Source organism: Oryctolagus cuniculus, chromosome 11 (assembly GCF_964237555.1).
Source record: "Oryctolagus cuniculus chromosome 11, mOryCun1.1, whole genome shotgun sequence".
NCBI lineage: Eukaryota > Metazoa > Chordata > Mammalia > Lagomorpha > Leporidae > Oryctolagus > Oryctolagus cuniculus.
Window position 1 is genome coordinate 70493519 of NC_091442.1, and position 13028 is coordinate 70506546.

Sequence of the window (13028 nt, forward strand, 5' to 3'; positions counted from 1 at the left end):
AAAGTGCCTGTGTCTCGGGGCTGAGGTCTTCCCAAGTGTTTCTTCTGGTGTAACTGTAGGTGACACAAGAAGACGGCAGAGGCTGGAGGAACACCTTTCTCCCTTGATCCCCTTGAAAGACTCTGGTAAAGTCTTCCCCTCGGGGAGCAGGTGTTTGTTTCTAAACATGTTTTACAGGATGACTCTTCTCCCCCTGCCAGAGCTGTGGGAAATGTCTCAGATCTGAACCATGGGAATCTGTCAGGAGTCTTATAGTAAAGTTCATGAAATGCTGGGGAGGAGGGACCCTAAACTTTAACCCCAGTGATTTCTCATTCCCATGCTAGTACACACTAAGCTACCAACAATTCATCAAATTAACATTTGAGAGTTCTTGCCAGTCAACAATTCCAGCAATCTCTGGTACAAGTAAGCAGAACTTGACTTCAAACTCGGCTCTTTGATGGAATCTAGAATCAGCACTGATTTTCAATTTGTCTAGTTTTTGTCTTCTTTTAAGGAATGGAGTAAAAATTCCCATGGTTTGTATACATCAGAGCTGAAATTGGAAGTCTGCCATGATTTTCTTCTAATCCCAAGCAGCTTGGTATCTGAGGCTACAGCTGGGAATTCAAAAGCTTGGAGCTAGGATCATCATAATGTGTGTTCATGCACACGTCCAGTGATTGATGCAGGTGTTGGCTAGAGGCATCACTGGACTTGTTGACCAACGTATCCACATGTGGCTTCCCTATACAGCCCGAAAGTCTTAATAGGATTGCAGGTTATAAGGGCAAATGTGAAGAAAAAGAAAGTCAGGAAGAAGCTGGCCCTAGACTTGGAAGTCACATAGCTTTACTTTCATTGTACTCCACTGGTGAGGAAATTCATGAGCCACTTCCTGGTGTTAAGAGGAAGAACATAGCCATCCCCTCTCACCCTCCCTCTCTTCAGTCACATTGTAAGAAGAGCATGGAATAGAACTGGTGCATAAGTGTGATCATCTTTGTAAAACTCAACCTGCTTTTTCTAAAAACAAATGATTTATTCATTCATTCTTGTCTTTATTTGAAAGTCAGAGCATCAGAGAGAGATAGGGAAAGTCAGAGAAAGAATTCTTCCATCTGCTGCTTCTCTCCCCAAATGGCCACAACAGCCAGGGCTTAGCCAAACCCAAGCCAGGAGCCAGGAACTCCAGCCAGATCTTCTACATGGGTGGCAGGGGCAAGCACTTGAGCCATCTTCCAGTGCCTTCCCAAGTGCACTAACAGGAAGCTAGATGGAGAGCAGAGCAGCTGGAATTGGAACTAGCACTCAGATATGGGATGCCAACATCACAGGTGATAGCTTAACCTGCTTTGTCACAACACCAGCCTTCAATATGCTTTTTTTAAATTTACTTTATTTATTTGAAAGACAGAGTTACAGAGAGAGGTAGAGACAGAGAGAGAGGTCTTCCATCCGCTGATTCACTTCCCACATGGCCGCAACGGCTGGAGCTGCACCGATCTGAAGCCAGGAGCCAGGAGCTTCCTCCGGGTCTCCCATGTGGGTGCAGGGGCCCAAGGAGTTGGGCCATCTTCTCCTGCTTTCCCAGGCCATAGCAGAGAGCTGGATCGAAAGAAGGGCAGCTGGGACTAGAACAGGAGCCCATATGGGATGTCAGCACCTCAGGCCAGGGCTTTAACCCACTGTGCCACAGCGCCGGCTCCTCAATATGCTTTGAATGTAGAGAATTCTGTTATCTGTTATGATTAGAATGAAGTACCCTCCCCAAAATGTAGACCTCACTTCTTGTTACTCTGAACTAATTTCACAGTGACTTCTTCATATTTTTACCTTGAAATAATCACAAACTCACAGAAGAGTTGGAAAAGCTTTACAGGCCCTAAATCATCTCAGACCAAATCACTGACATGATGACTGATTTCCTCTGAATTTCTAACCACGAAGATATCTCCTACATAGCCATAATACTACCTTCAAAATCAGGAAGATTACATTGATGTATCACTTCTATCTTGTCTTCAGACCTTCTTCAAGTTTCACTAATTATTCTAGAAATGCCCTCTACTGCAAAAGGGTCTATTCATTACATTTAGCTGTCATGTCTAAGCTGATTTCAGTTACGAGGGGTTCCTCAAGCCTCAGTCCCTCCTTAACTTACATGACGTTGACAAGCTGAAGACTACAGACCAGGTATTGTGTAGAATGTTCATTGTGTAGAGTGTGATGTTCATTGTGTAGTATGATGTTTTCTCACCATTGGAATAGGTTCTGCATCTTCCATGGGGATAACATGGAAGTTAGCAAACCACCTACGTTGATCCCATTACCAAAGGTGAATTTTTGAGGACTCTTGGAGGACTAATGATGCTTTGTTATTAATTTGGATATTGATTATGATTGTGATCAGATGACCAAAAAACTCATTTTTATGAACACTTAAGTACATTTCCTGGTATGTATGCTGTATTTCAATTAATTTTTTTTAAAAAGATGTTCACTTTTATTGCTTGATAAAGACAATTTCTGTTAGGCTTCTCTACTGTACAATCTCTTGTAGAGAGATAGGTTACAGCTATGTAAACACCTCACTCCACATCAAACTTTCAGTTTATTCAGTTACAGCTGGATGTATTTATGGTTTCCTATTGTACTCAACAAGTTAAAATACATTACTAATTCTATTGATTTTGATACTCCAATTTTCCCATATTTGGCCAGTGAGAATTCCTTCAGACTAGTTTTTTGTGCCTTTTAATGTGTATCCATCATTGTCTCAATATTCCTTGCTTCCTAGGAGAGTAAAGCACATCTTGAACTCTCCCTACACAAGCCCTGGAATTAGACAATTTTTCAAGGACTCCTGATTCCCTTCAGGAGACTGTAGTATTTAGAAATCAAACTCTGGGAACCAGGCGTCCTCATTGTTAATGGGATATCGCTGCTCCTGGGTCCTCTCAGTGAACAATTATAAGCATGCAAACTTGTACTTAAACTTTATTTCTTTCTAAAATTCTTATATTGAAAACCATAGCTTCATATTGATAAATCCAATTATATGTCAATGTCATAGAATTTATTCTAATTTTCTCCATTTCTATTCTGTCACCTTTTTCTTCAGCAATGAAAAGCCAGGCTAACTTTACTGTTGATATATTTTCCTTAATTAGTACCTATGTGAGTAACCAATCTTCCATTCATACTAACACCTTCTCTTGGTGGATCCATTCATACTCCTCTCTGACTCCCTTCACCAGAGTACCCCAACCAACGGATGTCTTCCTTATCCTGCTGGTCCCCTGACACCGGACTCCAGGCACTCTTTCACATGCATATCCCCCCTCTGCTGAAGTGCTGGCTACTCGCATCAAGTTGCTTCCCTCTTCTGGGCAGAATGACACCTCTCCAAAAACGCACAAATCCGAACTCCCAAAGTCTGGGAATGTTCCTTTATATGGTAAAAGGGACGTTCCAGGTGGAATTGTTTAAAATCTTGGGATGAGAGGCAGATATTAGCCTAGTAGTTAAGTCACAAGTTAAGATGTCTGCATTCCATATTGGAGTGCCTGAGTTCAAGTTCCCACTCTACTGCTGATTTCGCCTCTTTGGTAAACCCTACAACACTTCTGAGATTCGACTACAGTACATTTCTATGTGCGCTTCCTTTTGATGACCTCGTCGCTTAGCCTAATTCACTGGGTCTTCTGGAATTTACACCCAGAACTAATCAAATATCTCACATCCTCACCTTCCTCCTACTTAAGAGATACCCTGGCTCTCTTCTAAGGAGCTCTGCTTCCCCTGCATACTCCTAGAATGGTGGCTGCTGTTCTCTCTCATCTTTTGAGATCACCAGGCTAGTCTGCTTGTCCTTCTACCACTCCAAGCCAATCCCCCACTTAGAGCCTTTGCAAGAATATTCCCTTTGCCTGGAATCCTAAACACAATCTTCCCTACAAATGCCTCCTCAAATGGCATCTCCTCAGTGCAGCCACTTTTAGCCACTCTCTGTAAACTTCTAGTCTGCTGCACCACAAGGCATATGTATCCTCAGTCCCCTTATCCTGCTCTACTACTTTTTTCCATGACACCAATAATTTTCTAAGATACCATGAAATTTACTTAATATTATGCATTTTGTTTATTGTCTATTTCCCCTTTGTACAATTTAAAATTCTCCAAGGGCAAAGATATTTGTCTGTTTCATTGATCTAAGCACATAGCAGTTGTCCAAATAAATGCTGTTGACTAAACAAATGAACTGTCACCACAATAGTATCAAGAAAACCCAATTACTCCTATTTTTCAGAAAAAGATTGAAGTTTAGAAGCTTAGGTAATATAAAAATTCATTAAAAGTCATACTGCTTCCAACCGCATAAGCTAGATTCCAATCCAGTCCTCTTTCTGTCTAGAGTTCATACTCACTATTTCATCCATACTCAGTGGTGTTTGCCCAAGATGGATTGTGGGGGGAGAGTTGGGATAAGAGGACAATGAGATGGGGAAGTGAGTGGGGAACTGGAGGAGATAGCAAAAATAAATCGTTGTGTGCCAAGCTAAGCACTTTGGACTACTTTACATAGCAAAAGCTCTAAATTGAATGGTGACATAATTAAATCTATATTTTGAGAAGACTGAATCTAACAGCTGCCAAGTGGAGCAATGAAAGCCACCAAATTGCCAGCGGAGAGAATCACCACATTTAATGCAACTCTAAGATTTCCACAGCTAAAAATGACTTTATTCCTACCAATTCATTGGTATGTACTTCATACAAGTCCTCACTCAGTAAAAAAAAGTCTGGCATCACATAAATAGTTGTAAAATTATACTTTATTCATATATATTAGACATTGATAAACTGAACAAGTGAATTACTTTCCATTCAGGGGCAGTCACAGTTGTCAACAATATTCAGAAGTACCAGGCATGAAATCTCCTGAGATGCTGTTTTTATCAGAGGACAAGGTCACATCACCTGACATGTTCAAGTGCTGTTTGACTGCCATTAAAGCAGTGGCTCAGAATGCAGACATGTTCTCAAATAGGCAGCAACTGGACAGTACAGGCAGCAACTAGATTGTATAATTTTGTGCACAAGTATTCATTCAAGTGAAATAAATGCACAGTGCATAGGATCTTGCTTAGAATAGTTGCCTATTTGGCCCCAGGTATAAAGCCTTATAATCACATAGTATTGCCTAATTAGTCAGAGAAAAAAAGAGTCAAGTGAAATAGTTACATGATTCAGGAATTATAAATAACATACATAAATAGATAATCATTTTCATTACATAAAAGTTGCCATTATAAATACTTTTTAATTGATGCATCAAAAGTAGATTTCCATATAAATAATGTTAAATATTAATAAATAGATTTAGATAAAAATTCAAATATTGCAGGTGAGTTGATCAGTACTTGGATGCTCGCCGACCTCGAAACAGCGTCTGACTCCTTTTTCGCTTCTTTAGGTTGGATTTTGGAGACAGAAAATTCAGCACATTGGAGAGTTCACTTACTGCTTTACGCTGGACCAGCCGATCATCCACCTATTGGAAAAGAAAACAGAAAAGTTCATTTCAGGCATAGAAGTCATTCTTCTGGTAATGTCATAGTCAGTGAAAAAGTAAGTATCCCTTTAAAAAGAAAAAAGGTGATCCTTGGCTAGCAACATATTACCTTAATAGTAAATATTCACTTCTTTAGCAGTTAAGGCTAAAATTTAAATTGCTAGTGTGCTACTAGTTGTGCTAGTTGTGCTATGGTGATGCTCATTACCTATCTTTAAAAATACTGCTACAGAATTCTCAAAATTATATAGTGAAAAGAGTCCTGAAATGGAGTTTGGGGAAAGTAAGTTTAAATCCCATGTATACAATAATCCTGCCTTGAACCAATCACTTAATTTCTCTGAATATTTGCTTTCTCATTTAAAAGGTAAAGAGATTATTTAGATGATCACTAGGTCATCAACCTACTAATTCTATTACTTTGTACTTCAATAAGTCATTGCTGTATGTACCAAGTGAGTAATATAAATCAGTGATCCTTAACTTTGTAATGTAGCAACTAACCTGAAGACCTAATAAATGGCTCAGAAACCCAGTTGCATGGAGAAGAAGACCTATGCCATTGAACATTCACAGTTACCCAGGTAACCACAAACACAGGTTAATTACTTTGTAAAACACCAAGTCCAAGACAGAGGAAAGCTGTAATTTTTAATTTCCCCTAGATAAGATCTCCACAGATTCCACAATGGGATTATAAATAAATGCTAATAATTTTTAGCCATAATAAATTTCTGACAAAATTTAAACAAATTATAACAACTTTTTCTGTACCTTGCCTTCTATTCCAGCAAACTGAACTATGTATTTCCTCATTCTAACCAAGAGGGTCATTTAGGTGATTTCATGCTTAATAAAATGAGAACCATTTATTGTTACATTGACTTTGCCACTAACTCATTTCTAGTGCTGGAAAACCTGTGGCCACCTTGCCACATTTTTGAGGATGACTGGGAGGATTCTAAGCTGCAGGACTAATCATTAAAAGGTATAACATGCCTAAAATATTAACAACTAAAGAAAAGAGGACAATGGTTAAGACCTCATTCAAGACCACCCGTCTTGAATCAGGACACCTGGAGATTCTGAAAAGATAGAAGAAGAAATTTTTCACTTTTCCAGTCCTAATGAAAGCTCAGGAGGAAAAGTTTCCACCATCTGTAAGTTTGCAAATCATAAATTTTACTTTCCAGCAAAGCATCACCAAGAGATTTACCTATCACTGAATAGTATGCAAGGAGCTGCAAGAGGCTAGGAACAAGTACTTTTTCAGCCAGTAGCCTCTGACCAGAGGAGACCTTCTGCCACCCCTCTCTAGTCCCTGGGGGCTTACAGGACAGAAATGAGAGGCAGATCAAAGTATAATGAAAGCTGGACACAAATTCCAAGAGCACCAGGCCTAACAAGAACCTGCCCCTCTTATTTAAGCCCATTTATGTCAAAGTCAGACCCACCCAAAGGAAACTGGAGGTCTTATCTCTTAGACAAAATTTGGGAAAATGTAATTTGTCTTTATGCTTTAAAGGTAACTTTCAGCTTCTAAAAGTTTACCAAAGGCTTGAGATGATTTCATGTAATAAAGATGAGGAACCTGAGGATTTCATTACCTGAGATACTCTAGTATCTGAAAGCTGATAAGACAATTCTTTCATAAGGTATATTGTCTATCTACCTTTTCTAGCCTAAAAGCAAGCAGTGAACATTGTCACTTCCAATTGGGTTGCATGGGCTGAGAGGTTGGCCAGAGATTGGCAGTGGAATGCTCCTGGTGCTTTCTCAAAAACTGCTGCTTCCTTTTCTCATTCTCATCTTCTACCCATGACATTGTAGAGTTGTAGAGGAAATGAGACCAGAGAATTGGGTAGTGAACCCAACAGGCTCCTTTTAAGATAAGAAAACCAAGTCCCAGACAGGCTTGTGATTCATCTCGGGTCACAGTTTGCTGAATTGGGAGTAGAACACAAACCTTCTCACCTCCTCCACTGCTCTTTCCACTAAGACATGTGGCCTCCCATCCAAATTTCCATCACTCAAACTAGGGGCAAGGAGAGAATTGTTTCTCAGTATTCCCCCCACCTACCACTCCACTGGACTTGTGCACCTAACTGTCTTCACATAATCATTTTAATGCTAGCACTAGTGTTGCCAAATTACATACTTAAATGATTCCCATACTGATTTTGCAATATCACCCAAGGCAATAACAGAATTAGTAAGGAAGAGTTTCATGTATGGGCTAATTTACAACTTTAGCAACTCTTAAATAGCTAATTTCTACTTTCTGAGAATTAAATGCTGCACAAGAGCCTCTATAATGAAACCAAAGAGAGAATTAAAATCCCCTCACCGAAATTCGAGTCAGATTTTGGAAGTCATCCATCTTAGTGAGGTTGCTATTGAAGAACTTCACAAATATGTCTTCTTTGATGGATTCCATACTCTTCTTGATGACCTCATGGTCTTTTAAGTTGTCAAAGAGTTTGAAGTAGAAGGAGACAATTTGGCTCTGAATTATTTTGTTGTCACTCTCCTTGGGAGAAAGAACAGCAAGAGAGAATGATGGAATTATCCATTCAGAAGATAAGCAACAGGAAAATGAGCCAGATGGGAATATATAATTTACCTCTTTCCAATTCCTCAAAATATTCAAGAAAAGGGGTCCACCATTTGCCACATCTGATGTATTTGCTTTCTGAAAATAGAAGGAAACTTGATTCACAAATAGTCCATAAATTGCCCTAAAATGTACTTCAAATTTCATGGAACTCAGATGCTGACAATATTTTATTTCCTTTTCAACCCTTCTGTTGAGTTCCAACAATAACTTTTCCCAGAAGTTTTGGTTAGATTTAGTCAAAGACTATTAATTCTCTTAGCTTTCTTATTAACTAGCATAATGTCAAATTGCAATGTAACATATAGTCTCAAAAATAACTACAGTAAGTTAAAGAGAAGGTTTTAAAGCTTTGTTAAAGATAGATAGATGATAGGTAGGTAGGTAGGTAGATAGATAGATAGATAGATAGATATAGATGATTGATAGATAGATAGATAGATAGATAATCAGCAAGACCATTCTCCTATAGAATACTGCCCCCTTATGGTACAGATCTGTGTATCATCTACCTGTCCCCTTCTATAATGTGTTGCTTGATAATCAGCTTTAAGATAGTTTCAAATACATGTATGTGTGATTTGATTTATATTATAAGAATAAAATTGATTGTGAATGCTTAAACATTATTATAACTGTCATAGGTATATTAGATAATTTTTCAACAAATAATAAAATATTTAAAATGCAAAAACAATTTTTGTTAACCATAAATAACATTTTAAAAATATTTCACAAAACAAAAAACTTTTTAACTCCAGTCCAGAATTCTAATGCCTACAAAATCTCAGTAAGTGGCTGCGTTCAGGTGTACCTCCCCAATAAAATAAATATAGCAGTAGAATTTTGAGTTACTTTTTCATTGAAAACACCTATAAATGACTTTCATTTTAAAGACTTCCCTCTCTTTTACATCAATTTATAAATTGTGTTTCTTTTATCATTTTAAACGCTAACCACAACATTTTTACTGCCATCTTCATAGTAGGCTGAGAAACCAGAACCTAAAAGCCAATCATTTTGTCAATGTGAATATTACTTGGTTTAACCCAACTGAATGGATTCTCACCACAAAATTATCAATATCATTATGCTTTAGACCCATTTTATGCTCATTTTTTGGAAGAGTCATGTATGCTCTGTAAGTAGAGCACACTGAGCAGAGAATCAAAGTAGTGTCTAGAGTATTTAGTTAGGAAATATATCCAACCAACAATTAGTAAAATAACACCAAGTCTTCTCAAAATGACTGTGAAGTAGTGATGACAGCCTATCATATCCAACTGCAAGTTAACATTCAGTCATTTTCAACCACATGCAAGTATTATTAAAAGGTCAAACTTACCAAATATGCCTTTAGGTGTTCTGTTTCTCTGGTTAGTGTGTCCTGGCAGTAACAGCCGTAAGAACCCAAGATGAGGCAGAGCTGAAAAGCCAAGATGTAACTTGTATAACTCATTGCTTCGGAGAGAGTGAGGCTGAAGAAGTTGAAACGAGAGTCAGTGTACGAAGTTGTTCAGGCCCAAAGCACTCAGCTGGTCTCTCTTTCCTAATAGCTGATCAGCAGGCGATCAGAACAATGTACCGCATCTCCCTTTGCTGCTGGTATTTATACCTGATTGAAGTCTCATCAGGATTACGTATTTTCACAAGTTTTTTAAGATGAGATGGTGACAGATAGGCAGGATTGCTAGTTAGTTTGTATTAATAACTATGGTTTTGTGGCATTTTGGTGTTGTAGTTAGAGTTTCCTTTCAACTTCTTGGGTTCTTTGACGATGAGCCAGACCCATTATGCCCACCTGTGCCATTCTTGTGGGATCCTTGGAAAGCACTTTTACTTCACACCATTCACCGGCTGGAAATTTTTTCACATTCCCCACTTTGCCCTTGTGAAATGTTGATTCCTCATCCACAGAGCACATTGATCATTTGTTTGTGGTTGGGAAGAAGTGAAAAAGGAAATTCTAGGGCCTCTCAAACCTTTACAAAGGGGGAGCATTTTAAAAATTTTCTTGCAAATGACCAGAAAGCAAGGAAAGAATGTGGTTAAAAGAGCTGTGTGGCAAGGAAGTCCTTCATCAGAGTTGGTTAGTAAAATACCACAAATTGTTCTCTTCCCAACAGAAAGCTAATGCAATATACATAAGTGAAATTAAATTTTTGCTAGTTCCATTAATAAAAGTAAAAAGAAACACAAAAATAATTTTTAAAAATATTAAACTACATATATACATATATCCAAAATATTTCAATATGTATCCATGCACATTACTTATAAGATGTTTTAGCATAACTTTTGTCATACTACACACTTGAAATCTGGTGTACACTTTGAACCTATAGCATATCACAATTCAGACAACCCATATTTCAGATATTCCATAACCATTTGTCACTAGTTTATTGTGTTGAACAATACAGCTCCAGGTGACCAGTTGGTCCAAATAATCACTAATAATAGACTCTTTTCAACTTTCTAATTATTTTTCTTTAGAATACAAAAAAATAGAGTTCTTCGTCTTTCTTTGTTAGTTTATTTATGAAGTACAATGTTTCAGCATGGCACCAAAGATCATCTACACTGTGGTTCCAACACACTTTATGTCTTTACTTGCACTGTGTACATAAAGCTATATTATGGCTACAGGTGCACTTGAATCCTAGCTCCACTATTATCAGTGTGTGACCTTGAGGAAGACTCTTACCTCGTCTAGGACTCAGTTCCCTCATCTCTAAAATGAGCTTAATAATAGCATCTCCTTGTAGGCTTCATTTGAAGATCAAATCAAATGATCCATGTAAAGTGCTAAGGATTTTTTTGCCGTACTTCAATCACTCAATAATTATTAAGTTATCTGTTATTCAGGAATGCTAGATGACTAGTATTCCAAAACACACACACACGCACACACACACATCCTTGTTGCTGCTGTTTCTTTGGTCTTGAGTTCCTTTTCCTCCCATCCTTGCCCCTTGGAGTGGTCCTCATTCACCCCAGTCCAGACTAAAAATCATCTTCTCCACAAATTCCCCCAAAACTATCTGACTGAAAATTAGTCTCAAATCCTCTTTATTGATCTAATTCTTGGTGCATAGTTTATTCTTAGAGTCCTAATCATCAATCTCATATTAGTCACTCATATGTCTTCTTCCATATTTGACTGAGTTCCTTAAAATCAGAAACTGTTCCATGGTTTAATGACATACTTTTCTTCCCTACGGCATTGTTTCATGCAGATGTGCTTGGACAAATCTTTTATTGATTTGTTTTATTTTCTTATTTTATTTATTTGACAGGTAGAGTTACAGACAGTGGGAGGGAGAGACAGAGAGAAAGGTCTTCCACCCACTGGTTCACTCCCCAAACGTCTGCAACGGCCAGAGCTGCACCAATCTGAAGCCAGGAGCCAGGAGCTTCCTCCAGGTCTCCCACACAGGTGCAGCGGCCCAAGCACTTGGGCCATCCTCCACTGCTTTCCCAGGCCATCAGCAGAGAGCTGGATTGGAAGAGGAGCAGCCAGGACTAGAACTGGTGCCCATGTGGGATGCCAGCACTGCAGGCAGAGCTGCACCACGGCCCTGCCCCTATTTATTTATTTGAAAGTCAGAGTTACACAGAGAGAGAAGGAGAGGCAGAGAGAGAGAAGTCAGTCTTCCATCCACGGGTTCACTCCTCAATTGGCCGCAATGGCTGGAGCCAGAAGCCAGCAGCCAGCTTCTTCTGGGTCTCCCACATGGATGCAGGGGCCAAAGAACTCAGGCCATCTTCTAATGCTTTCCCAGACCATAGTGGAAAGGTGGATTGGAAGTGGAGCAGCCGGGACTCGAACTGGTGCCCATATGGGATGCGGCACTGCAGGTGCTGGCTTTACCCACTATGCCGCAGCGCCGGCCCCAAATGTAGATTTAAAGCTTGCCTAAGGATCTATTTTTATGTTTCTTATTCTCCTGTTCTGATCTTAGTGCTATCAGGCCTCACCTGTGGGAAACTAGCTTTTAATTAAGTAATATTTAAGACTAATGTTGGAAACATGGTGCTGTGTCTCTTTAACCAGTGCATTCTGACTGGGCCATTGCCATGTATTATTTTATGTGGAAAGAAAAGAGCCAGAAAGATCTTCAAGAAATTATCTTCCCAAAGAATAAGTAACTTCAGAACATATCTGTGAGACAGAAGCCTCTTTTTTTAAAAAAAAAAAAAAAAGATTGATTGATTGATTAGAGAAGCTGAGTTACAGAGAGGGAGAGAGGTCTTCCATTTACTGAATCACTCCCCAAATGGCCATAACAGCCAGAGCTGGGCTGATCTGAAGCCAGGAGCTTCTTCCAGGTCTCCCATGTGGATGCAGGGGCCCAAGCACTTGAGCCATCTTCCATTGCTTTCCCAGGCCATTAGCAGAGAGCTGGATCAGAAGTGGAACATCCGGGACTCAATCTGGTGCCAATACGGGATGGTGGCACTGCAGGCAGCGGCTTAAAGTACTATGCCACAGCGCTGGTCTCCACCAACAAAAGCCTCTTGAAAGCCAGTGGAAAGTGTGGAAATCCCATTTCTGCACACTAAGCTCTACTTTAACTGTCTTCAAGGAAATATACAGAGACTATGCTCACAGGGTGACACAGGGACAGGTGTCAAAGGCTTATCAAAGCCTCGAGGCACAACAGAGGTAATCAATAACTTCCAGGAAACCAATGGCCAAATTTTGAGTCACTGAAAGAAATATTTCAACTATCTGAAAAAGAGTAAAAGTTAGTTCTATGCATTCCTTGATTTATCCACTGGAATATAGTGTAGGAACAGAAGAATTTAAAATAGTGAGAGTCATAATAGGAGATTATATGCTACTTGGAC

General features: G+C 39.1%; 1 protein-coding gene across 1 annotated transcript; it reads right to left on the minus strand.

Moving 5' to 3' along the window:
• Window positions 1-4806: 4806 nt before the first annotated feature.
• IFNG (interferon gamma) lies at window positions 4807-9740 on the minus strand (the record flags this gene model as incomplete). Its single annotated transcript, NM_001081991.1, is given in 4 exon segments — window positions 4807-5539; window positions 7908-8090; window positions 8184-8252; window positions 9520-9740. Coding segments are annotated over 4 exon segments (504 nt in total).
• Window positions 9741-13028: the final 3288 nt, after the last annotated feature.